Source organism: Dendrobates tinctorius, unplaced genomic scaffold (genome assembly GCF_039654945.1).
Source record: "Dendrobates tinctorius isolate UK_male_01 unplaced genomic scaffold, ASM3965494v1 ptg000135l, whole genome shotgun sequence".
Classification (NCBI taxonomy): Eukaryota; Metazoa; Chordata; class Amphibia; order Anura; family Dendrobatidae; genus Dendrobates; species Dendrobates tinctorius.
In genome coordinates this window covers 14833103-14859349 of record NW_027361803.1, presented here as the reverse complement: position 1 = coordinate 14859349, position 26247 = coordinate 14833103, and the positions used below count along the sequence as shown (strand labels likewise).

At 45.0% G+C, this 26247-nt stretch overlaps 1 protein-coding gene across 2 annotated transcripts in view; it reads right to left on the bottom strand.

The window, feature by feature from the left end:
- Window positions 1-26247, bottom strand: part of WDR70 (WD repeat domain 70) — a 319614-nt gene that overhangs the window by 13426 nt on the left and 279941 nt on the right. For both annotated transcript variants that reach the window (XM_073543960.1, XM_073543959.1), the window contains exon 17: window positions 1642-1804. In XM_073543960.1, coding sequence (XP_073400061.1) covers window positions 1642-1804 — 163 coding nt within the window. The remainder of the gene's footprint in view (window positions 1-1641; window positions 1805-26247) is intronic.

Sequence of the window (26247 nt, the reverse complement as noted above, 5' to 3'; positions counted from 1 at the left end):
GTATGCGTCCATTACCTACTATACATACATGGTATGCGTCCATTACCTACTATACATACATGGTATGCGTCCATTACCTACTATACATACATGGTATGCGTCCATTACCTACTATACATACATGGTATGCGTCCATTACCTACTATACATGCACGGTATGCGTCCATTACCTACTATACATACATGGTATGCGTCCATTACCTACTATACATACATGGTATGCGTCCATTACCTACTATACATACATGGTATGCGTCCATTACCTACTATACATACATGGTATGCGTCCATTACCTACTATACATACATGGTATGCGTCCATTACCTACTATACATACATGGTATGCGTCCATTACCTACTATACATACATGGTATGCGTCCATTACCTACTATACATGCATGGTATGCGTACATTACCTACTATACATGCACGGTATGCGTCCATTACCTACTATACATACATGGTATGCGTCCATTACCTACTATACATACATGGTATGCGTCCATTACCTACTATACATGCACGGTATGCGTCCATTACCTACTATACATACATGGTATGCGTCCATTACCTACTATACATACATGGTATGCGTCCATTACCTACTATACATGCACGGTATGCATACATTACCTACTATACATGCACAGTAAGCCACCGCTACCTACTGTACATGTAATGTATGTAATATATACCACCACTACCTAGTATACATGCACGGTATGCCATCACTACAACTATACAGCACATACATACACAAATAGTAGGGACTAATTGTCATGTGTCCACCCCCTCTTCTGTTTGTAAGAAATGTACTCAAGCCCCCCCCCTCAATCCCAGATGCAAGGACACAAAGGTAATTTGGTAACGGCCTCATCTCATGAACTTCATACTCCACCTATCAGATTACATTCATGACACCTGCAATGTTACTGTCATGAAAGATTTAACAGACACTGATCCCGGGAGGGCCGACGTCCCACACGTGGGCTGATAGCATTACAGCTTCTTATAAAGAGCCGTAGCCAGGGGGAAAGGGAGCCGGGCCTTGAAGTGGGCAGGATGGAGGCGATGGCTGCTATTACCTTACACCGGAGAAGATACATATATTTATGTGGACGCTTGTCAGGCCGGCTGAACAATAGCTGGAAGCTTGTGAACCTGACAGCTATTGTCAGACCTGGTGAATGTGGCTCAATAAATGAGCATCGGTTCCGCATGAATCGCTGGGTTAACCCTTGTTACGCTGCAATGTGCAGACAAGCCAATACAAAGTAACAAGATGGGCAACGGATTAAACAAAGAAATTAGCTATTTTAATTGTAAAAATGTATCCGTTTATCCCACAGACCGGGTGTGATTGTGCTCATTATATAGATGTTCTGGCTTACCTAGACGGGGAGAGTAGGGTGTAACTACATTGGCCCTCTAACCAGACCCTTCTATATTATTAACATATCAAGAAGTTTTTGGAGTAGAAAGAGGAAAAACCCCAAGAGCATGAGAAGATGCTGATGTTGTCCACGATCAAATTCAAACCCAAGACGCCAACAGAAACCCGAAGTGAGGAAAACCTTGTCTAAAAGAAATAAAAGAGAATGGAAAAAATGTAATATAGAAACTTAGACCCAAAACTCACGTGGAATATGCTGGTGCCACCCAGTATGGGTTATCCTCCGCATCCTTTGCATGGCGAAGAATTGCTTCTCGAGGATTGCTGTCATCAGTTTTATCCAATGCAATGTTCTTTACAATGAAAGAAGACAAGGTACCGCCATGGGTACCTACACGCCCACCACGACCTGCAACATTAGGAAAGGACTCGTTGGTGAATGCAGAGTACAAAATAGACATTATTTCAAATAAAAAATGGTGATGAAATCATGGGACAATCTTATCGTTGTGAAATCCACATGTACTAGATTATTATTTGCGTGGAAACTTTTGTCATTACTGTATTTAAAGTGGATGTTTCATGAGGATAATCTCAGAAGACATAGGGACCCTTCTTTTTTGAGTCAGATACTTGCTTTAATGGTTCTTAGATTGTTAGACTCTCTCAGATAATGAATAACCCCAAATAAACAGATCCAAATGAATGGAAATATTAAAATACTTTATAAAGCTCTTTTTAAAAACAAGGAAAAAAGAAACCAGCAACAATAGACATATATAGTACCATAAAACATAGCGTTTATATGGTGGACATAAAGGCCAAGGTATATACAAATTAATTACATATAATCATCATAATATAAAACATAAAGTTTTATATTATGAGGATTATATGTAAGAAAGCCACATCAGGCGAAACGTGCGTTGGAGTTGGAGATTCATTGGGCCCTACATTACTGGTATATATAATCCTGTTTACATTTGCTATGCACTTTAATTCAGATTTATCTGTCTATTGTCACTGCACTTTATGTTTTATATTATGAGGATTATATGTAATCAATTTGTATATACCTTGGCCTTTATGTCCACTATATAAACGCTATGTTTTATGGTATTATATATGTCTATTGTTGCTGGTTTCTTTTTTCCTTGTTTTTAAAAAGAGCTTAATAAAGTATTTTAATATTTCCATTCATTTGGATCTGTTTATTTGGGGTTATTCATTTTCTGAGAGGGTCCAACAAGTTGTATTATGATTATCCCATTATGATATAGATTATTGGGTGGGCGATCCCACTAAGTTGTTGGGTCTTAGATTGGTTTTATGATACTTAACGTTGTTTTTCACACATATATACAGATAATTTCAAAACTTGGTCATAATTTTATGGGGTGATCTGCTCATAAAATTTGACTTGATAGGAGAGAGAGCCCTGCCCATAAAAGCTGACACTCTACAGGATAGAGGACCCTGTCCATAAGAGATGACACTCTACAGGAGAGAGGACCCTGCCCATAAAAGATGACACTCTACAGGATAGAGGACCCTGCCCATAAGAGCTGAAAATCTACGGAACAAAGAACTCTGCCATTAATAGCTGACAATCTACAGAAGCTAGGTCCCTGCCCATAAGACTCTATACTCTACAGGGGAGAGGTCCCTGCCCAAAATAACCCATCTCACATGTAAAGGGCCATGGAATAAATGGCGCTATAGTAATAAATAATAATAAAACTGCCCAAAAGAACCTATACTCTACAGGAGAGAGGACCCTGCCGATAGGAGCATAGTCTACTTGGAAGAGAGCTGAATGGATGTATAACTTTGCCTATATCTGAGCTAACACATATATATGTATAATACAGAGTGATATTATTGTGGGCAGCTTGTTTTAGACTGGGTGGATTAAAGATATAGCAGTCCAGCTCAGATTCTGTAGGGCACATGGACTACAATGACATTGCCAAGTAAAATTAATTTTCAAGGCTGAACAAACAGATCTTGGGGAAGTGAGTTTCACAGAATGGGTGCAACACAAGAGAAGTGGGGTGTTACCAATGAACCTGGCTGCCTTGTTGCAACAGAACTCTAGAAAACAGCCCTAACTGAGAATTGTGAGGGAAGTTGTCACCAGGATGTGACGTAGACCATCCATAGACATACACCTGCACAGAAGGGGCAATGCATGTTATGTACTTTGCCCTGGACCCCATCCAGAAAGAGGCGCAAAATCAGCATCCATGCCTCTACAACCTCCCTGTTACTCGGAGCAGTGAGCCCGTCTATTCATAGCCCAGTAATTACAGACATCTCTATTACGGCATTCTTCTGAACACTTGCTTCCTCTGTGACACATTGGCACTTGGCATCAAAGAGTCTAGCACATCTAGAATTACGTATCTGTTTTGGTAGGGCAAGCACTTCTCCCGCACGGAGCATGGCCGCTGGGACTGAATTGCATAATTCAAGTTTCTCTAACCACAAATGTCAAAAAGAATGATAGAAAAATTGGTTATTTCCAAGAAGGGAAAGCCAGTCAGTGATAATGGCCGAGACTTAATAGTTGTGGTCACAGTTATTTAATGCCTGAAGAAGTCATAAAAAGTTGTTAATAATAAAGTTTTGTGCAGAACTTTGAAAAACAAGACATAAACTCTCTGAGAGAGCGTCCAGACAGTTCAAGAAGTTGACATTGCTGAGAAATGTGACCTTCAATGGTGTAGACTTCTGCCCTTCATTGTAGTACATCACCGGAATGTTGTGTCCGGCGAGTGGAAGGGTCAACTACGATGTGACTGGACCCCTGTGGTCATCTGGCCCTTGACGTCAGAAATATAACTGAAATGCAGGGATTAAAACGCGGGACTGTAAGAATAGGTCTAGACCAAAAAAAAAATTGAGAATTGAGAGTCCTCAGTGGTCGATACCTTTTAATGGCTAACTGAAAAGATGGTAACACATCGGAAGCTTTTGAGACTACTCAGGTCTCTTCATCAGGCATTGACTAATACAACATCTGTATTGTATTAGTCTTTGCCTGATGAAGAGACCTGAGTAGTCTCGAAAGCTTGCGATGTGTTACCATATTGAGCCCTTCCTTTCCTCGCGCAAGACTTTTCTTTTTAACTCCTTTGGCATGGTTAAAAGTTATTTTTTCATTCCTATTACTTTTGGGATATTACTAGCACTTGTTTTGCCATCCAGCTTGACCTATTGCAGGAGGATTGTGAACACCACAGCAGGGTTTATTATACTTTCCTTCGTTAAATAAGATTTGGTTCAGGTGATCACCTCATCAGAAGCACATTCAGTAGAATGAGGTGGACTCTGGTTGGAATTCAACTGACACAGGAATGGAATGGCTGTCAGACATGCAGAGAAGCTGATTTTTATAAAACTCTGCTGTGGTCTCTTAATTTTTGCCAGAGCTGTATTTTTCCTGTATGTCTTACACCAGAGATTTCAAACTGAAATACACAGAGGGCCAACATTATAAAATGTCTACAACTGAGGAAGTTTTTCATTATCAACAAATTTCATATGGAAACGAACAAAGGAGTTATCCCACGAACAAGGTGCATTTTAATTAATACATATTAGAATAAAATATTGGAACATTTTAAGTAAGAGCAGTAAAAGCGTATGGCCCAATGCTCTAATTTAAATATGTAATCAAAAACCTTGAACAATACAGAAAATAAAGTATGATGCAAACATTTTTTCCCCCAAACACAGTATGATAGCATCACAGTGACTTCCTCCACATACACAGTATGATGACCCTACTGTACTCCCCTCCCTCAATGCCCCCAGAAAAAGAATGGTTACCCCCATCACAGTAAAATCTCTCATTGTAATCCCAATACAGCCCACCATACAGTATAATGGTCATAAGGAGTGCTCCATACAGTATAATGGCCCCACATAGTGCTCTATACAGTACAATGTCCTAGATAATGCTCCATACACCAACACCCCCCGAGGAAGCTATCGCGAAACGCGCGTAGGGGTACGCGCTTGCTAATGGACACCAGCACGGGTAATGGCTGAAACCCTCTGTTAACCATTGACCTCCCTCTCCCCTCCCTCTTTGGGTTAGATATGGACATACCTTGGTAGGATATAACCATTGTTACTTCTTGCTATATGTGTGGGGGTATAGAAGGTGGAAGAGGGACTGGATCCCATGATACTTCTCCCATTCATTTGGGTTATTGATGTTACTGTCCTGTTGGGATGCATTATACTATTTTTAGGATATATATGTGGGGTCCATAGGGTAATACATTGGCCTTACCTCGGTGGTTGGTGCTCATTTTGCAGCATGTCTTATTCTAACTTTGGTGCATTCTGACCCGTGTCAAAAGGCTTTGTCTTTGTTTGTAACACACTGTGATGACTTTTAAGTGACTCTTTGTATTAATAAAAGCAAGATTTATATTGACTTTTTGTCATGTCTATGGATTCTTGGCTCCATTTTCTGTGTGTTTTAGTCATTAGGGAGCCCCATAGGGAATTTTCCCATTAGTATCCTGGTGGTACACCGGGATTCATTGCCACAAAGAATATGTGTTCTGCACTTGAGATCAAGTTATATAATGCTCCATACAGTATAATGGGCCCCACATAGTGCCCCAAACAGTATAATGGGCACAAAAAGTGTCCCGTACATACATAATCCTCCATACAGTATAACGGGACCCTGCATTGCCTTTCATATAGTATAATGGAACCAAGTAGAGCTCCATACAGCATAATGGCGACACATTAATCCTCAATACAGTATAATGGGTATATAGCCCTCCATACACACAATATAATGGGCTCCACATAGTGCTCCATACAGTATAATCACCCAAATAGTGCTCCATACAATATAATGGCCCCACATAGTGAGAGTAGAATGGGCCCCACATTAGTGCCCCAAACAGTATAATTGCCCCACATAGTTTTCACTCTCATCCCTATAATCCTTCACTTTCTGATAACCCCCCTAATCCCTACACCAAGTAAGGAACTTTTCATCTCTCTTTTTCAATCCTCCCCATCCATCTCGCCTCTTCCTCAGATCTGTTCCTCAACATACAATCCTCTGTCTCCAAACACAGACAGCCCCCTCATGCCCTCTCCTGCTCCCACCTGCTATCACTTTCTCTGCTCCTCCTCACTGCTGGTGATATTGCTCCAAATCCTGGTCCTCCTCACCACATTTCCACAGTCATTTCTACCTCCCATCCACGTTCTATCCACGCCTGCGTTCCCATAGACTGTAATGTGTTTTTTTTGTCGCATTCCGTTTGCTAGCGTGCAGATGCGTTTTTTGAGACAGGTTGGACGGACAAAAAATGCAACAGGTAGTGTCCGGCGCGCCTGGGGGCACACTACAAAAAAACGCATGCGCACGAAAACGCATACGAATGCATGCAAACGCTAGACCATGTGTCCCTGTGTTTAAAGATAGGGGCGCAGGACGCATGGACGCGCACGAAGCGCTGTGCTAAAAAACGCTAAAGTGAAACCAGCCTTACAAACTTTCCTTTCTCGCCATCACCGAAACCTGGATCACCCCCTCTGACACAGCCTCTCCTGCTGCACTTTCGTATGGTGGATTTCACCTTCCCCACACCCCCGCCCCAGCAGCAGGCATGGTGGAGGAGTTGGTTTTCTCCTGTCAGATAACTGCTCCTTCACCCCAATCCCACTGCCACCCTCTGTTACTCTCCCTTCCTCCAACCCCCAACTGGCTGTCATCTACGGCCCCCCATGGCCAGCCACCACCTTCTTCGACCACTTCACCACCTGGCTACTTCATTTCTTCTCCGCTGACATCCCCACTATCATCTTGGGTGACTTCAACATTCCCATTGACACTTCCCTCTGAGCTGCCACTAAGCTTCTATCTCTCACTTCCTCCTTCGGCCTTAATCAATGGTCTTCTGCAGCCACTCACAAAGATGGCCACACATTGAAACTCATCTTCACCCGCCTCTGCTCCCTATCTAACCTCTCTAACTCACCTCTTCCTCTTTCTGACCACAACCTACTTACATTCTCTTCCCTCTCCTCTCCAGGTCCACAATCCCCACCCCACAAACTTGCACACCCTCGCAGAAATCTTAAACAACTCAATCTACACTCACTGGCTGAATCCCTTTTCCCCTTACAGACATACGTTCCCTACACAATGCGTATGCCGCTGCCGCTCTATATAACACCGCAATAGCTGCAGCTTTGTAATTGGTTGCCTCTCTCACACATACCAAAGATTGCAAAATCAACAGACAGCCCTGGCACACCAGCCTGACCAAAGAACTGAGACGGGCTTCCAAGGTTGCTGAGCGGAGATGGAAAAGATCCCACTCCAATGAGTACTTCATCGCATTCAAACAGTCCCTCACTACTTTCAAGACCACACTCGCCACAGTTAAGCAAACCTAATTCTCATCTCTCATATCCTCCCTGTCTCACAACCCTAAACAGCTATTCAACACCTTCAATTCTCTCCTCCGTCCTCCAGAACCTCCTCCTTCCCACTTATCTCAGCTGAAGACTTTGCCTCATTCTTCAAACAGAAGATTGATAACATTAGAGACAGTTTTGGTCTACAACCCCCAGAACCCTTCCTCCTAACTGCCCAGCCCTCCTCCTCCAAAACCAACTTCTCTACCATTACAGAAGATCGACTCTCCACTCTACTCTCAAGATCACATCTCACCACCTGTGCACTTCACCCGATCCCATCCTACTTCATCCTAAACCTCACCAGTCTTCATCCCAATCCTAATCCATCTCTTCAACCTATCACTAGCAACTGTTTTCCCCTCAAGCTTCAAACATGCCTCAGTCACACCTATCCTCAAAAAGCCCTCTCTTTACCCATCCTCTGTATCTAGCTATCACCCTATAACACTTCTCCCCTGCGCCTCAAAACTGGAACAACACGTCCATCTTGAACTGTCTGCCCACCTCTCTTCCTGCTCCCTCTTCGACAGCTTACAATCTGGCTTCCACTCCACTGAAACTGCCCTAACAAAGGTCACCAATGACCTATTAACTCCCAAGGCCAAGGGACACTACTCTGTCCTCCTCCTCCTGGACCTGTCCTCTGCCTTTGACACAGTGGACCATTCCCTATTACTACACCGGCCATCTGGAGGCACATTTGCCCCTCTCCTATATACTGACAAGCTCATTACCTTAGAGAGATTATTCTCCTTAACGCTTAAAGTACCATCGTCCTTTCTGATAGATGCCTATAAGCTCTACACAATCTGTATACCACACGTAACTGAAGAAGGTCATATTGACCGAAACGTCTTTTTTCGTGTACTACAATAAACCGCCTTGCAAATACCTTTAAGTTGAGTGCTAGGTTTATATTTGTTGCTTTAATGGTTTGGGAGCCTAACCTTAGCACCATCTTCAGTTGTGCTCACGGTGTTCTTTCTATACGTGTCTGCCCTCTGTCAATCCCTGCACTGGCTCCCAATTACCCAAAAGACTCCAGTTCAAAACCCAAACCATGACATACAAAGCCATCCACAACCTGTGTCCTCAATACATCTGTGACCTTGCCTCTAGGTACTTACCTGCACGCAACCTCCGATCCTCACAAGATCTCCTTCTCTACTCCCCTCTTATCTCCTCTTCCCACAATCACATACAAGATTTCTCCCACACATCCCCCCTACTCTGAAGCTCTCTACCACAACATATCAGACTCTCGCCTACCATGGAAACTTTCAAAAAGAACCTGAAGACCCACCTCTTCTGACAAGCCTACAACCTGCAGTAATCAACAAGCAACCAAGCCACTGCACGACCAGCTCTGCCCTCGCCTACTGTATTCTCACCCATCCCTTGTAGATTGTGAGCCCTCGCGGGCAGGGTCCTCTCTCTTCCTGTACCAGTCGTGACTTGTATTGTTTAAGATTACTGTACTTGTTTTTATTATGTATACCCCTCCTCACATGTAAAGCGCCATGGAATAAATGGCGCTATAATAATAAATAATAATAACAGTGCTCCACACTCCACACAGTATAATGTCCCACATAGTGACCACACAGTATAATGGTCTCACACAGTGTTCCATAGAGTATAATGGTCTCACATAGTGTTCCATACAGTATAATGGCTCCAGATAGTGCTACATAGAGTATAATGGGCCCTACATAGTGCTACATTCAGTAAAAATTGGGCCCACAGAGTGCTGCATACGGTATAAAGGGCCCCACATTGTGCTCCATACAGCATAATGGCCCCACATAATCCTCAAACAGTATAATGGGCACCACATAGCCATCCATCCACACAGTATAATGGCCCCACAAAGTGCTCCATACAGTATAATGTGTCCCACATAGTGCTCCATACAGTATGATGCGCACCGCATAGTGGGCTATACAGCATAATGCGCACCACCACTGTAGAGCTCTGTACTGTAAGAGCGGTCACACTATAGAGCTCTGTACTGTAAGAGCGGTCACACTATAGAGCTCTGTACTGTAAAAGCAGTCACACTATAGAGCTCTGTAATGTAAGAGCAGTCACACTATAGAGCTCTGTACTCTAAGAGCAGTCACACTATAGAGCTCTATACTGTAAGAGCGGTCACACTACAGAGCTGTGTACTGTAAGAGCAGTCACACTATAGAGCTCTGTAATGTAAGAGCAGTCACACTATAGAGCTGTGTACTCTAAGAGCAGTCACACTATAGAGCTCTGTACCCTAAGAGCAGTCACACTATAGAGCTCTATACTGTAAGAGCGGTCACACTATAGAGCTCTGTACTGTAAGAGCGGTCACACTACAGAGCTCTGTACTGTAAGAGCGGTCACACTATAGAGCTCTGTACTGTAAGAGCGGTCACACTATGGAGCTCTGTACTGTAAGAGCGGTCACACTATAGAGCTCTGAACTGTAAGAGCGGTCACACTATAGAGCTCTGTGGTGTAAGAGCGGTCACACTATAGAGCTGTGTACTGTAAGAGCGGTCACACTATAGAGCTCTGTACTGTAAGAGCGGTCACACTATAGAGCTCTGTACTGTAAGAGCGGTCACACTATAGAGCTCTGTACTGTAAGAGCGGTCACACTATAGAGCTCTGAACTGTAAGAGCGGTCACACTATAGAGCTCTGTAGTGTAAGAGCGGTCACACTATAGAGCTGTGTACTCTAAGAGCGGTCACACTATGGAGCTCTGTACTGTAAGAGCGGTCACACTATAGAGCTCTGTACTGTAAGAGCGGTCACACTATAGAGCTGTGTACTGTAAGAGCGGTCACACTATAGAGCTCTGTACTGTAAGAGCGGTCACACTATAGAGCTCTGTACTGTAAGAGCGGTCACACTATAGAGCTGTGTACTGTAAGAGCGGTGACACTATAGAGCTCTGTACTGTAAAAGCGGTCACACTATAGAGCTCTGTACTGTAAGAGCGGTCACACTATAGAGCTGTGTACTGTAAGAGCGGTCACACTATAGAGCTCTGTACTGTAAGAGCGGTCACACTATAGAGCTCTGTACTGTAAGAGCGGTCACACTCTAGAGCTCTGTACTGTAAGAGCGGTCACACTATAGAGCTCTGTACTGTAAGAGCGGTCACACTATAGAGCTCTGTACTGTAAGAGCGGTCACACTATAGAGCTCTGAACTGTAAGAGCGGTCACACTATAGAGCTCTGTACTGTAAGAGCGATCACACTATAGAGCTCTGTACTGTAAGAGCGGTCACACTATAGAGCTCTGTACTGTAAGAGCGGTCACACTATAGAGCTCTGTACTGTAAGAGCGGTCACACTATAGAGCCGTGAACTGTAAGAGCGGTCACACTATGGAGCTCTGTACTGTAAGAGCGGTCACACTATAGAGCTCTGTACTGTAAGAGCGGTCACACTATAGAGCTGTGTACTGTAAGAGCGGTCACACTATAGAGCTCTGTACTGTAAGAGCGATCACACTATAGAGCTCTGTACTGTAAGAGCGGTCACACTATAGAGCTCTGTACTGTAAGAGCGGTCACACTATAGAGCTCTGTACTGTAAGAGCGGTCACACTATAGAGCCGTGAACTGTAAGAGCGGTCACACTATGGAGCTCTGTACTGTAAGAGCGGTCACACTATAGAGCTGTGTACTGTAAGAGCGGTCACACTATAGAGCCGTAAACTGTAAGAGCGGTCACACTATAGAGCTCTGTACTGTAAGAGCGGTCACACTATAGAGCTGTGTACTGTAAGAGCGGTCACACTATAGAGCTCTGTACTGTAAGAGCGGTCACACTATAGAGCTCTGTACTGTAAGAGCGGTCACACTATGGAGCTCTGTACTGTAAGAGCGGTCACACTATGGAGCTCTGTACTGTAAGAGCGGTCACACTATAGAGCTCTGTACTGTAAGAGCGGTCACACTATAGAGCCGTGAACTGTAAGAGCGGTCACACTATAGAGCCGTGAACTGTAAGAGCGGTCACACTATGGAGCTCTGTACTGTAAGAGCGGTCACACTATAGAGCTGTGTACTGTAAGAGCGGTCACACTATGGAGCTCTGTACTGTAAGAGCGATCACACTATAGAGCTCTGTACTGTAAGAGCGGTCACACTATAGAGCTCTGTACTGTAAGAGCGGTCACACTATAGAGCTCTGTACTGTAAGAGCGGTCACACTATAGAGCCGTGAACTGTAAGAGCGGTCACACTATGGAGCTCTGTACTGTAAGAGCGGTCACACTATAGAGCTGTGTACTGTAAGAGCGGTCACACTATAGAGCCGTGAACTGTAAGAGCGGTCACACTATAGAGCTCTGTACTGTAAGAGCGGTCACACTATAGAGCTGTGTACTGTAAGAGCGGTCACACTATAGAGCTCTGTACTGTAAGAGCGGTCACACTATAGAGCTCTGTACTGTAAGAGCGGTCACACTATGGAGCTCTGTACTGTAAGAGCGGTCACACTATGGAGCTCTGTACTGTAAGAGCGGTCACACTATGGAGCTCTGTACTGTAAGAGCGATCACACTATAGAGCTCTGTACTGTAAGAGCGGTCACACTATAGAGCTCTGTACTGTAAGAGCGGTCACACTATAGAGCTCTGTACTGTAAGAGCGGTCACACTATAGAGCCGTGAACTGTAAGAGCGGTCACACTATGGAGCTCTGTACTGTAAGAGCGGTCACACTATAGAGCTGTGTACTGTAAGAGCGGTCACACTATAGAGCCGTGAACTGTAAGAGCGGTCACACTATAGAGCTCTGTACTGTAAGAGCGGTCACACTATAGAGCTGTGTACTGTAAGAGCGGTCACACTATAGAGCTCTGTACTGTAAGAGCGGTCACACTATAGAGCTCTGTACTGTAAGAGCGGTCACACTATGGAGCTCTGTACTGTAAGAGCGGTCACACTATGGAGCTCTGTACTGTAAGAGCGGTCACACTATAGAGCTCTGTACTGTAAGAGCGGTCACACTATAGAGCTCTGTACTGTAAGAGCGGTCACACTATAGAGCTGTGTACTGTAAGAGCGGTCACACTATAGAGCTCTGTACTGTAAGAGCGGTCACACTATAGAGCTCTGTACTGTAAGAGCGGTCACACTATGGAGCTCTGTACTGTAAGAGCGATCACACTATAGAGCTCTGTACTGTAAGAGCGGTCACACTATAGAGCTCTGTACTGTAAGAGCGGTCACACTATAGAGCTCTGTACTGTAAGAGCGGTCACACTATAGAGCTCTGAACTGTAAGAGCGGTCACACTATAGAGCTCTGTAGTGTAAGAGCGGTCACACTATAGAGCTGTGTACTCTAAGAGCGGTCACACTATAGAGCTCTGTACCCTAAGAGCAGTCACACTATAGAGCTCTATACTGTAAGAGCGGTCACACTATAGAGCTCTGTACTGTAAGAGCGGTCACACTACAGAGCTCTGTACTGTAAGAGCGGTCACACTATAGAGCTCTGTACTGTAAGAGCGGTCACACTATGGAGCTCTGTACTGTAAGAGCGGTCACACTATAGAGCTCTGAACTGTAAGAGCGGTCACACTATAGAGCTCTGTATTGTAAGAGCGGTCACACTATAGAGCTGTGTACTGTAAGAGCGGTCACACTATAGAGCTCTGTACTGTAAGAGCAGTCACACTATAGAGCTCTGTAGTGTAAGAGCGGTCACACTATAGAGCTCTGTACTGTAAGAGCGGTCACACTATAGAGCTCTGTACTGTAAGAGCGGTCACACTATAGAGCTCTGAACTGTAAGAGCGGTCACACTATAGAGCTCTGTACTGTAAGAGCGGTCACACTATGGAGCTCTGTACTGTAAGAGCGGTCACACTATAGAGCTCTGTACTGTAAGAGCGGTCACACTATAGAGCTGTGTACTGTAAGAGCGGTCACACTATAGAGCTCTGTACTGTAAGAGCGGTCACACTATAGAGCTCTGTACTGTAAGAGCGGTCACACTATAGAGCTGTGTACTGTAAGAGCGGTGACACTATAGAGCTCTGTACTGTAAAAGCGGTCACACTATAGAGCTCTGTACTGTAAGAGCGGTCACACTATAGAGCTGTGTACTGTAAGAGCGGTCACACTATAGAGCTCTGTACTGTAAGAGCGGTCACACTATAGAGCTCTGTACTGTAAGAGCGGTCACACTCTAGAGCTCTGTACTGTAAGAGCGGTCACACTATAGAGCTCTGTACTGTAAGAGCGGTCACACTATAGAGCTCTGTACTGTAAGAGCGGTCACACTATAGAGCTCTGAACTGTAAGAGCGGTCACACTATAGAGCTCTGTACTGTAAGAGCGATCACACTATAGAGCTCTGTACTGTAAGAGCGGTCACACTATAGAGCTCTGTACTGTAAGAGCGGTCACACTATAGAGCTCTGTACTGTAAGAGCGGTCACACTATAGAGCCGTGAACTGTAAGAGCGGTCACACTATGGAGCTCTGTACTGTAAGAGCGGTCACACTATAGAGCTGTGTACTGTAAGAGCGGTCACACTATAGAGCCGTAAACTGTAAGAGCGGTCACACTATAGAGCTCTGTACTGTAAGAGCGGTCACACTATAGAGCTGTGTACTGTAAGAGCGGTCACACTATAGAGCTCTGTACTGTAAGAGCGGTCACACTATAGAGCTCTGTACTGTAAGAGCGGTCACACTATGGAGCTCTGTACTGTAAGAGCGGTCACACTATGGAGCTCTGTACTGTAAGAGCGGTCACACTATAGAGCTCTGTACTGTAAGAGCGGTCACACTATAGAGCTCTGTACTGTAAGAGCGGTCACACTATGGAGCTCTGTACTGTAAGAGCGGTCACACTATGGAGCTCTGTACTGTAAGAGCGGTCACACTATAGAGCTCTGTACTGTAAGAGCGGTCACACTATAGAGCTCTGTACTGTAAGAGCGGTCACACTATAGAGCCGTGAACTGTAAGAGCGGTCACACTATGGAGCTCTGTACTGTAAGAGCGGTCACACTATAGAGCTGTGTACTGTAAGAGCGGTCACACTATGGAGCTCTGTACTGTAAAAGCGATCACACTATAGAGCTCTGTACTGTAAGAGCGGTCACACTATAGAGCTCTGTACTGTAAGAGCGGTCACACTATAGAGCTCTGTACTGTAAGAGCGGTCACACTATAGAGCCGTGAACTGTAAGAGCGGTCACACTATGGAGCTCTGTACTGTAAGAGCGGTCACACTATAGAGCTGTGTACTGTAAGAGCGGTCACACTATAGAGCCGTGAACTGTAAGAGCGGTCACACTATAGAGCTCTGTACTGTAAGAGCGGTCACACTATAGAGCTGTGTACTGTAAGAGCGGTCACACTATAGAGCTCTGTACTGTAAGAGCGGTCACACTATAGAGCTCTGTACTGTAAGAGCGGTCACACTATGGAGCTCTGTACTGTAAGAGCGGTCACACTATGGAGCTCTGTACTGTAAGAGCGGTCACACTATGGAGCTCTGTACTGTAAGAGCGATCACACTATAGAGCTCTGTACTGTAAGAGCGGTCACACTATAGAGCTCTGTACTGTAAGAGCGGTCACACTATAGAGCCGTGAACTGTAAGAGCGGTCACACTATGGAGCTCTGTACTGTAAGAGCGGTCACACTATAGAGCTGTGTACTGTAAGAGCGGTCACACTATGGAGCTCTGTACTGTAAGAGCGATCACACTATAGAGCTCTGTACTGTAAGAGCGGTCACACTATAGAGCTCTGTACTGTAAGAGCGGTCACACTATAGAGCTCTGTACTGTAAGAGCGGTCACACTATAGAGCCGTGAACTGTAAGAGCGGTCACACTATGGAGCTCTGTACTGTAAGAGCGGTCACACTATAGAGCTGTGTACTGTAAGAGCGGTCACACTATAGAGCCGTGAACTGTAAGAGCGGTCACACTATAGAGCTCTGTACTGTAAGAGCGGTCACACTATAGAGCTGTGTACTGTAAGAGCGGTCACACTATAGAGCTCTGTACTGTAAGAGCGGTCACACTATAGAGCTCTGTACTGTAAGAGCGGTCACACTATGGAGCTCTGTACTGTAAGAGCGGTCACACTATGGAGCTCTGTACTGTAAGAGCGGTCACACTATGGAGCTCTGTACTGTAAGAGCGATCACACTATAGAGCTCTGTACTGTAAGAGCGGTCACACTATAGAGCTCTGTACTGTAAGAGCGGTCACACTATAGAGCTCTGTACTGTAAGAGCGGTCACACTATAGAGCCGTGAACTGTAAGAGCGGTCACACTATGGAGCTCTGTACTGTAAGAGCGGTCACACTATAGAGCTGTGTACTGTAAGAGCGGTCACACTATAGAGCCGTGAACTGTAAGAGCGGTCACACTATAGAGCTCTGTACTGTAAGAGCGGTCACACTATAGAGCTGTGTACTGTAAGAGCGGTCACACTATAGAGCTCTGTACTGTAAGAGCGGTCACACTATAGAGCTCTGTACTGTAAGAGCGGTCACACTATGGAGCTCTGTACTGTAAGAGCGGTCACACTATGGAGCTCTGTACTGTAAGAGCGGTCACACTATAGAGCTCTGTACTGTAAGAGCGGTCACACTATAGAGCTCTGTACTGTAAGAGCGGTCACACTATAGAGCTGTGTACTGTAAGAGCGGTCACACTATAGAGCTCTGTACTGTAAGAGCGGTCACACTATAGAGCTCTGTACTGTAAGAGCGGTCACACTATGGAGCTCGGTACTGTAAGAGCGATCACACTATAGAGCTCTGTACTGTAAGAGCGGTCACACTATAGAGCTCTGTACTGTAAGAGCGGTCACACTATAGAGCTCTGTACTGTAAGAGCGGTCACACTATAGAGCTCTGAACTGTAAGAGCGGTCACACTATAGAGCTCTGTAGTGTAAGAGCGGTCACACTATAGAGCTGTGTACTCTAAGAGCGGTCACACTATAGAGCTCTGTACCCTAAGAGCAGTCACACTATAGAGCTCTATACTGTAAGAGCGGTCACACTATAGAGCTCTGTACTGTAAGAGCGGTCACACTACAGAGCTCTGTACTGTAAGAGCGGTCACACTATAGAGCTCTGTACTGTAAGAGCGGTCACACTATGGAGCTCTGTACTGTAAGAGCGGTCACACTATGGAGCTCTGAACTGTAAGAGCGGTCACACTATAGAGCTCTGTATTGTAAGAGCGGTCACACTATAGAGCTGTGTACTGTAAGAGCGGTCACACTATAGAGCTCTGTACTGTAAGAGCGGTCACACTATAGAGCTCTGTAGTGTAAAAGCGGTCACACTATAGAGCTCTGTACTGTAAGAGCGGTCACACTATAGAGCTCTGTACTGTAAGAGCGGTCACACTATAGAGCTCTGAACTGTAAGAGCGGTCACACTATAGAGCTCTGTACTGTAAGAGCGGTCACACTATGGAGCTCTGTACTGTAAGAGCGGTCACACTATAGAGCTCTGTACTGTAAGAGCGGTCACACTATAGAGCTGTGTACTGTAAGAGCGGTCACACTATAGAGCTCTGTACTGTAAGAGCGGTCACACTATAGAGCTCTGTACTGTAAGAGCGGTCACACTATAGAGCTGTGTACTGTAAGAGCGTTGACACTATAGAGCTCTGTACTGTAAAAGCGGTCACACTATAGAGCTCTGTACTGTAAGAGCGGTCACACTATAGAGCTGTGTACTGTAAGAGCGGTCACACTATAGAGCTCTGTACTGTAAGAGCGGTCACACTATAGAGCTCTGTACTGTAAGAGCGGTCACACTCTAGAGCTCTGTACTGTAAGAGCGGTCACACTATAGAGCTCTGTACTGTAAGAGCGGTCACACTATAGAGCTCTGTACTGTAAGAGCGGTCACACTATAGAGCTCTGAACTGTAAGAGCGGTCACACTATAGAGCTCTGTACTGTAAGAGCGATCACACTATAGAGCTCTGTACTGTAAGAGCGGTCACACTATAGAGCTCTGTACTGTAAGAGCGGTCACACTATAGAGCTCTGTACTGTAAGAGCGGTCACACTATAGAGCCGTGAACTGTAAGAGCGGTCACACTATGGAGCTCTGTACTGTAAGAGCGGTCACACTATAGAGCTCTGTACTGTAAGAGCGGTCACACTATAGAGCTGTGTACTGTAAGAGCGGTCACACTATAGAGCTCTGTACTGTAAGAGCGATCACACTATAGAGCTCTGTACTGTAAGAGCGGTCACACTATAGAGCTCTGTACTGTAAGATCGGTCACACTATAGAGCTCTGTACTGTAAGAGCGGTCACACTATAGAGCCGTGAACTGTAAGAGCGGTCACACTATGGAGCTCTGTACTGTAAGAGCGGTCACACTATAGAGCTGTGTACTGTAAGAGCGGTCACACTATAGAGCCGTAAACTGTAAGAGCGGTCACACTATAGAGCTCTGTACTGTAAGAGCGGTCACACTATAGAGCTGTGTACTGTAAGAGCGGTCACACTATAGAGCTCTGTACTGTAAGAGCGGTCACACTATAGAGCTCTGTACTGTAAGAGCGGTCACACTATGGAGCTCTGTACTGTAAGAGCGGTCACACTATGGAGCTCTGTACTGTAAGAGCGGTCACACTATAGAGCTCTGTACTGTAAGAGCGGTCACACTATAGAGCTCTGTACTGTAAGAGCGGTCACACTATAGAGCCGTGAACTGTAAGAGCGGTCACACTATGGAGCTCTGTACTGTAAGAGCGGTCACACTATAGAGCTGTGTACTGTAAGAGCGGTCACACTATGGAGCTCTGTACTGTAAGAGCGATCACACTATGGAGCTCTGTACTGTAAGAGCGGTCACACTATAGAGCTCTGTACTGTAAGAGCGGTCACACTATAGAGCTCTGTACTGTAAGAGCGGTCACACTATAGAGCTCTGTACTGTAAGAGCGGTCACACTATGGAGCTCTGTACTGTAAGAGCGGTCACACTATGGAGCTCTGTACTGTAAGAGCGGTCACACTATGGAGCTCTGTACTGTAAGAGCGATCACACTATAGAGCTCTGTACTGTAAGAGCGGTCACACTATAGAGCTCTGTACTGTAAGAGCGGTCACACTATAGAGCTCTGTACTGTAAGAGCGGTCACACTATAGAGCCGTGAACTGTAAGAGCGGTCACACTATGGAGCTCTGTACTGTAAGAGCGGTCACACTATAGAGCTGTGTACTGTAAGAGCGGTCACACTATAGAGCCGTGAACTGTAAGAGCGGTCACACTATAGAGCTCTGTACTGTAAGAGCGGTCACACTATAGAGCTGTGTAGTGTAAGAGCGGTCACACTATAGAGCTCTGTACTGTAAGAGCGGTCACACTATAGAGCTCTGTACTGTAAGAGCGGTCACACTATGGAGCTCTGTACTGTAAGAGCGGTCACACTATGGAGCTCTGTACTGTAAGAGCGGTCACACTATGGAGCTCTGTACTGTAAGAGCGATCACACTATAGAGCTCTGTACTGTAAGAGCGGTCACACTATGGAGCTCTGTACTGTAAGAGCGGTCACACTATAGAGCTGTGTACTGTAAGAGCGGTCACACTATAGAGCCGTGAACTGTAAGAGCGGTCACACTATAGAGCTCTGTACTGTAAGAGCGGTCACACTATAGAGCTGTGTACTGTAAGAGCGGTCACACTATAGAGCTCTGTACTGTAAGAGCGGTCACACTATAGAGCTCTGTACTGTAAGAGCGGTCACACTATGGAGCTCTGTACTGTAAGAGCGGTCACACTATGGAGCTCTGTACTGTAAGAGCGGTCACACTATAGAGCTCTGTACTGTAAGAGCGGTCACACTATAGAGCTCTGTACTGTAAGAGCGGTCACACTATAGAGCTGTGTACTGTAAGAGCGGTCACACTATAGAGCTCTGTACTGTAAGAGCGGTCACACTATAGAGCTCTGTACTGTAAGAGCGGTCACACTATGGAGCTCTGTACTGTAAGAGCGATCACACTATAGAGCTCTGTACTGTAAGAGCGGTCACACTATAGAGCTCTGTACTGTAAGAGCGGTCACACTATAGAGCTCTGTACTGTAAGAGCGGTCACACTATAGAGCCGTGAACTGTAAGAGCGGTCACACTATGGAGCTCTGTACTGTAAGAGCGGTCACACTATAGAGCTGTGTACTGTAAGAGCGGTCACACTATAGAGCCGTGAACTGTAAGAGCGGTCACACTATAGAGCTCTGTACTGTAAGAGCGGTCACACTATAGTGCTGTGTACTGTAAGAGCGGTCACACTATAGAGCTCTGTACTGTAAGAGCGGTCACACTATAGAGCTCTGTACTGTAAGAGCGGTCACACTATGGAGCTCTGTACTGTAAGAGCGGTCACACTATAGAGCTCTGTACTGTAAGAGCGGTCACACTATAGAGCTGTGTACTGTAAGAGCGGTCACACTATAGAGCTCTGTACTGTAAGAGCGGTCACACTATAGAGCTCTGTACTGTAAGAGCGGTCACACTATAGAGCTCTGTACTGTAAGAGCGGTCACACTATAGAGCTCTGAACTGTAACAGCGGTCAGACTATAGAGCTCTGTACTGTAAGAGCGGTCACACTATGGAGCTCTGTACTGTAAGAGCGGTCACACTATAGAGCTCTGTACTGTAAGAGCGGTCACACTATAGAGCTGTGTACTGTAAGAGCGGTCACACTATAGAGCTCTGTACTGTAAGAGCGGTCACACTATAGAGCTCTGTACTGTAAGAGCGGTCACACTATAGAGCTCTGTACTGTAAAAGCGGTCACACTATAGAGCTCTGTACTGTAAGAGCGGTCACACTATAGAGCTGTGTACTGTAAGAGCGGTCACACTATAGAGCTCTGTACTGTAAGAGCGGTCACACTATAGAGCTCTGTACTGTAAGAGCGGTCACACTATAGAGCTCTGTACTGTAAGAGCGGTCACACTATAGAGCTCTGTACTGTAAGAGCGGTCACACTATAGAGCTCTGAACTGTAAGAGCGGTCACACTATAGAGCTCTGCACTGTAAGAGCGATCACACTATAGAGCTCTGTACTGTAAGAGCGGTCACACTATAGAGCTCTGTACTGTAAGAGCGGTCACACTATAGAGCCGTGAACTGTAAGAGCGGTCACACTATGGAGCTCTGTACTGTAAGAGCGGTCACACTATAGAGCTCTGTACTGTAAGAGCGGTCTCACTATAGAGCCGTGAACTGTAAGAGCGGTCACACTATAGAGCTCTGTACTGTAAGAGCGGTCACACTATAGAGCTGTGTACTGTAAGAGCGGTCACACTATAGAGCTCTGTACTGTAAGAGCGGTCACACTATAGAGCTCTGAACTGTAAGAGCGGTCACACTATAGAGCTCTGTACTGTAAGAGCGGTCACACTATAGAGCCGTGAACTGTAAGAGCGGTCACACTATAGAGCTCTGTACTGTAAGAGCGGTCACACTATAGAGCCGTGAACTGTAAGAGCGGTCACACTATGGAGCTCTGTACTGTAAGAGCGGTCACACTATAGAGCTCTGTACTGTAAGAGCGGTCACACTATAGAGCCGTGAACTGTAAGAGCGGTCACACTATAGAGCTCTGTACTGTAAGAGCGGTCACACTATAGAGCTGTGTACTGTAAGAGCGGTCACACTATAGAGCTCTGTACTGTAAGAGCGGTCACACTATAGAGCTCTGTACTGTAAGAGCTGTCACACTATAGAGCTCTGTACTGTAAGAGCGGTCACACTATAGAGCTCTGTACTGTAAGAGCGGTCACACTATAGAGCTCTGTACTGTAAGAGCGGTCACACTATAGAGCTCTGTACTGTAAGAGCGGTCACACTATAGAGCTCTATACTGTAAGAGCGGTCACACTACAGAGCTCTGCACTGTAAGAGCGGTCACACTACAGAGCTCTGTACTGTGTACTGCGTGCACCCTGGGCAGCAGCAGACCCAGAAGAGGCAGGACAGGATCCTTCACAGTGAGTACGCTGATGTCTCTGCAGGGTGAGATTGACTGCAGGCAGAGATGTGGGCGCTACATGGATTCTCTGCTGTAAGAGTGGTAATACTGCAATTCTCTACTGTAAGAGCGGTCACACTGCAGCTGTGTACTGTAAGTTGCACAGGTCTTAGGACTTCGATCCCCTATCAATGTCTTTCCCCTTAACAAGAAGCAGAAGAATGAAAGGAGATCTATCCAGGCATGAGACTTGTTATATTTCGTGATTTTTCTTGATCATCTGTGACATGTCACATAGTGTGTACAGCACGTATGTATCACCATCTGCCCTATAACTGCTGCCATAAATCAGTATAAGTACCAGGCCTCCACACAGGAGCAGGCAGAGAGGGCAAATTATGCCTGTTTATCCTGACCTTAGCCCCTATGTAATATACTTGTCATCCTGCTTTATGTCAGCGCACCTTTCACCACTATATCTCTGGTTACGTAAAGTAGGACATTCCCAGAGTACCGGGAGGAAAGGGACAGGACCGAGGCGGAGGACGAGGTACTCTAAAACAAACCTAAAATCTCGTCATCCACGGGCAATCACTTTTTGTTAAAAGGATCAGCAACGATAAGGTGATAATGAGGTGTCCTACTGATGCAACCTCCACGATCATCTGCGATCAGGAGAAACTTAGCAGCAGCAAGTGTGCAATTCCCCTACAGCACCCCTACAGGTGATGCCAAGTGTTACATGGCTCTGAATTATAGATGAAGCTCCAAAATTGAGACCTATTAACTACTTCCTGACATTGGACATAAATCTACGTCCTATAAAATAGATGCAAGTTTATGGAGTGGGCTCAGAGCTGTTATACAGCCAGTACCTGCAGCTAACAGCAGTGACCGGAAATTAGAAAGTGCCTCCGATGCAGAAGTGCTCAGTCGGAGTTCACAGCTTCATTTTTTGCAAAGTTACCCATTTTCTTAATTCATGCCATAATAACTTAACCCCTACATGTCCAGAGCGGGCGTGCATTTGGACCCCTCGCATCCAGCAATGCCACCCTGGGATCTCATGCACGCACGGTTCCTCTTGATGCGACTTTTGCAGAACACAAACGTGAAGACGTTATTGATGTAAGCAAATCAGCAAAGTAAATCGTGTCGCCATGTAAATGCAGGAGAAAGATGGTCCATCCATTGTACACACCGGATTTGTAAGTCAAAGACAGATTTACTTTGTATTTGCAATCGACAGGACTGCTGGAAGTTATTTTTCATCTGGTGAGAGATTTATCAAGACAAGATAAAGAAAAGATACAAAAATGTGGTTACATGGATAAGTCACGAAGAAAAGCAGCCCAGCTGCTGTAACAATGCAGAAAATGCACAAAAATCTGTGTAACATAAACAGCGCACAACTAAGAAGAGGTAAAAGGTGAAATCTGAGAGACAGCTCTGCCAGCAGACTGCAGGGAAGGTACCTGGACTGTCTATGGACAAACAGAGATGTCAGCCCAAATGTGGGAGAAGAGCCAAGTATTCCACAAATTCTAAACATTATGACTCTGCTTGTAAATTTACTGTGACATCAGTGTTTCTATTATCCCTATCGTGTAACATCACTGTGTGCATTATCCCTGTACTGTGACATCAGTGTGTGTATTATCCCTGGGCTGTGACATCACTGTGTATTATCCCTGTACTGTGACATCACTGTGTGTGTTATCCCTGTACTGTGACATCACTGTGTGTATTATTCCTGTACTGTGACATTGCTGTGTGCATTATCCCTGTACTGTGACATCAGTGTCTGTATTATCTCTGGGCTGTGACATCACTGTGTATTATCCCTGTACTGTGACATCACTGTGTGTATTATTCCTGCACTGTGACATCACTGTTACTATTATCCCTATCGTGTAACATCACTGTGTGCATTATCCCTGTACTGTGACATCAGTGTGTGTATTATCCCTGTACTGTGACATCACTGTATTATCCCTGTACTGTGACATCACTGTATGTATTATCCCTGTACTGTGACATCACTGTGTGCATTATCCCTGTACTGTGACATCACTGTGTGCATTATCCCTGTACTGTGACATCACTGTGTGTGTTATCCCTGTACTGTGACATCACTGTATGTATTATCCTTGTACTGTGACATCACTGTGTGCATTATCCCTGTACTGTGACATCAGTGTGTGTATTATCCCTGTACTGTGACATCACTGTGTGCATTATCCCTGTACTGTGACATCACTGTGTGTGTTATCACTGTACTGTGACATCACTGTATGTATTATCCCTGTACTGTGACATCACTGTGTGTATTATCCCTGTACTGTGACATCACTGTGTGTTATTTCTGTACTGTGACATCACTGTGTGCATTATCCCTGTACTGTGACATCACTGTGTGTATTATCCCTGTACTGTGACATCACTGTGTACATTATCCCTGTACTGTGACATCACTGTGTGCATTATCCCTGTACTGTGACATCACTGTGTGCGTTATCCCTGTACTGTGACATCACTGTGTGTGTTATTCCTGTACTGTGACATCACTGTTACTATTATCCCTATCGTGTAACATCACTGTGTGCATTATCCCTGTACTGTGACATCAGTGTGTGTATTATCCCTGTACTGTGACATCACTGTGAGCATTATCCCTGTACTGTGACATCACTGTGTGCATTATCCCTGTACTGTGACATCACTGTGTGTGTTATCCCTGTACTGTGACATCACTGTATGTATTATCCTTGTACTGTGACATCACTGTGTGTATTATCCCTGTACTGTGACATCACTGTGTGCATTATCCCTGTACTGTGACATCACTGTGTGTGTTATCACTGTACTGTGACATCACTGTATGTATTATCCTTGTACTGTGATATCACTGTGTGCATTATCCCTGTACTGTGACATCAGTGTATTATCCCTGTACTATGACATCACTGTGTGTATTATCCCTGTACTGTGACATCACTGTGTGCATTATCCCTGTACTGTGACATCACTGTGTGCATTATCCCTGTACTGTGACATCATTGTGTATTATCCTTGTACTGTGAAATCACTGTGTGTGTTATCTCTGTACTGTGACATCGCTGTGTGTATTATCCCTGTACTGTGACATCACTGTGCGTTATCCCTGTACTGTGACATCACTGTGTGCGTTATCCCTCTACTGTGACATCACTGTGTATTATCCCTGTACTGTGACATCACTGTGTGTGTTATCCCTGTACTGTGACATCACTGTGTGTGTGTTATCCCTGTACTTTGACATCACTGTGTGCATTATCCCTGTACTGTGACATGACTGTGTGCATTATCCCTGTACTGTGACATGACTGTGTGCATTATCCCTGTACTGTGACATCACTGTGTGTATTATCCCTGTACTCTGACATCACTGTGTGTATTATCCCTGGGCTGTGACATCACTGTGTGTATTATCCCTGTACTGTGAAATCACTGTGTGTATTATCTCTGTACTGTGACATCGCTGTGTGTATTATCCCTGTACTGTGACATCACTGTGTGTTATCCCTGTACTGTGACATCACTGTGTGCATTATCCCTGTACTGTGACATCACTGTGTATTATCTCTGTACTGTGACATCACTGTGTATTATCTCTGTACTGTGACATCACTGTGTATTATCCCTGTACTGTGACATCACTGTGTGCGTTATCCCTGTACTGTGACATCACTGTGTGTTATCTCTGTACTGTGACATCATTGTGTATTATCCTTGTACTGTGAAATCACTGTGTGTATTATCTCTGTACTGTGAAATCACTGTGTGTATTATCTCTGTACTGTGACATCGCTGTGTGTATTATCCCTGTACTGTGACATCACTGTGCGTTATCCCTGTACTGTGACATCACTGTGTGCGTTATCCCTGTACTGTGACATCACTGTGTATTATCTCTGTACTGTGACATCACTGTGTATTATCTCTGTACTGTGACATCACTGTGTATTATCCCTGTACTGTGACATCACTGTGTGCGTTATCCCTGTACTGTGACATCACTGTGTGCGTTATCCCTGTACTGTGACATCACTGTGTGTTATCTCTGTACTGTGACATCACTGTGTGCTATCTCTGTACTGTGACATAACTGTGTGCGTTATCCCTGTACTGTGACATCACTGTGTGCGTTATCCCTGTACTGTGACATCAATGTGTGTATTATCTTTGTACTGTGACATCACTGCTTTGTTCATTATCTCTATATAGAAATCATTGGGTTTATTAAAAAAAAAATTATTAGACAAATCTCCATGATTCATTTATTTTTTACTGATGGGTTCCAAAGTCCATTGTGAGAGCCTGAACCACAATGTGATCCTTACTCATCAGTGAC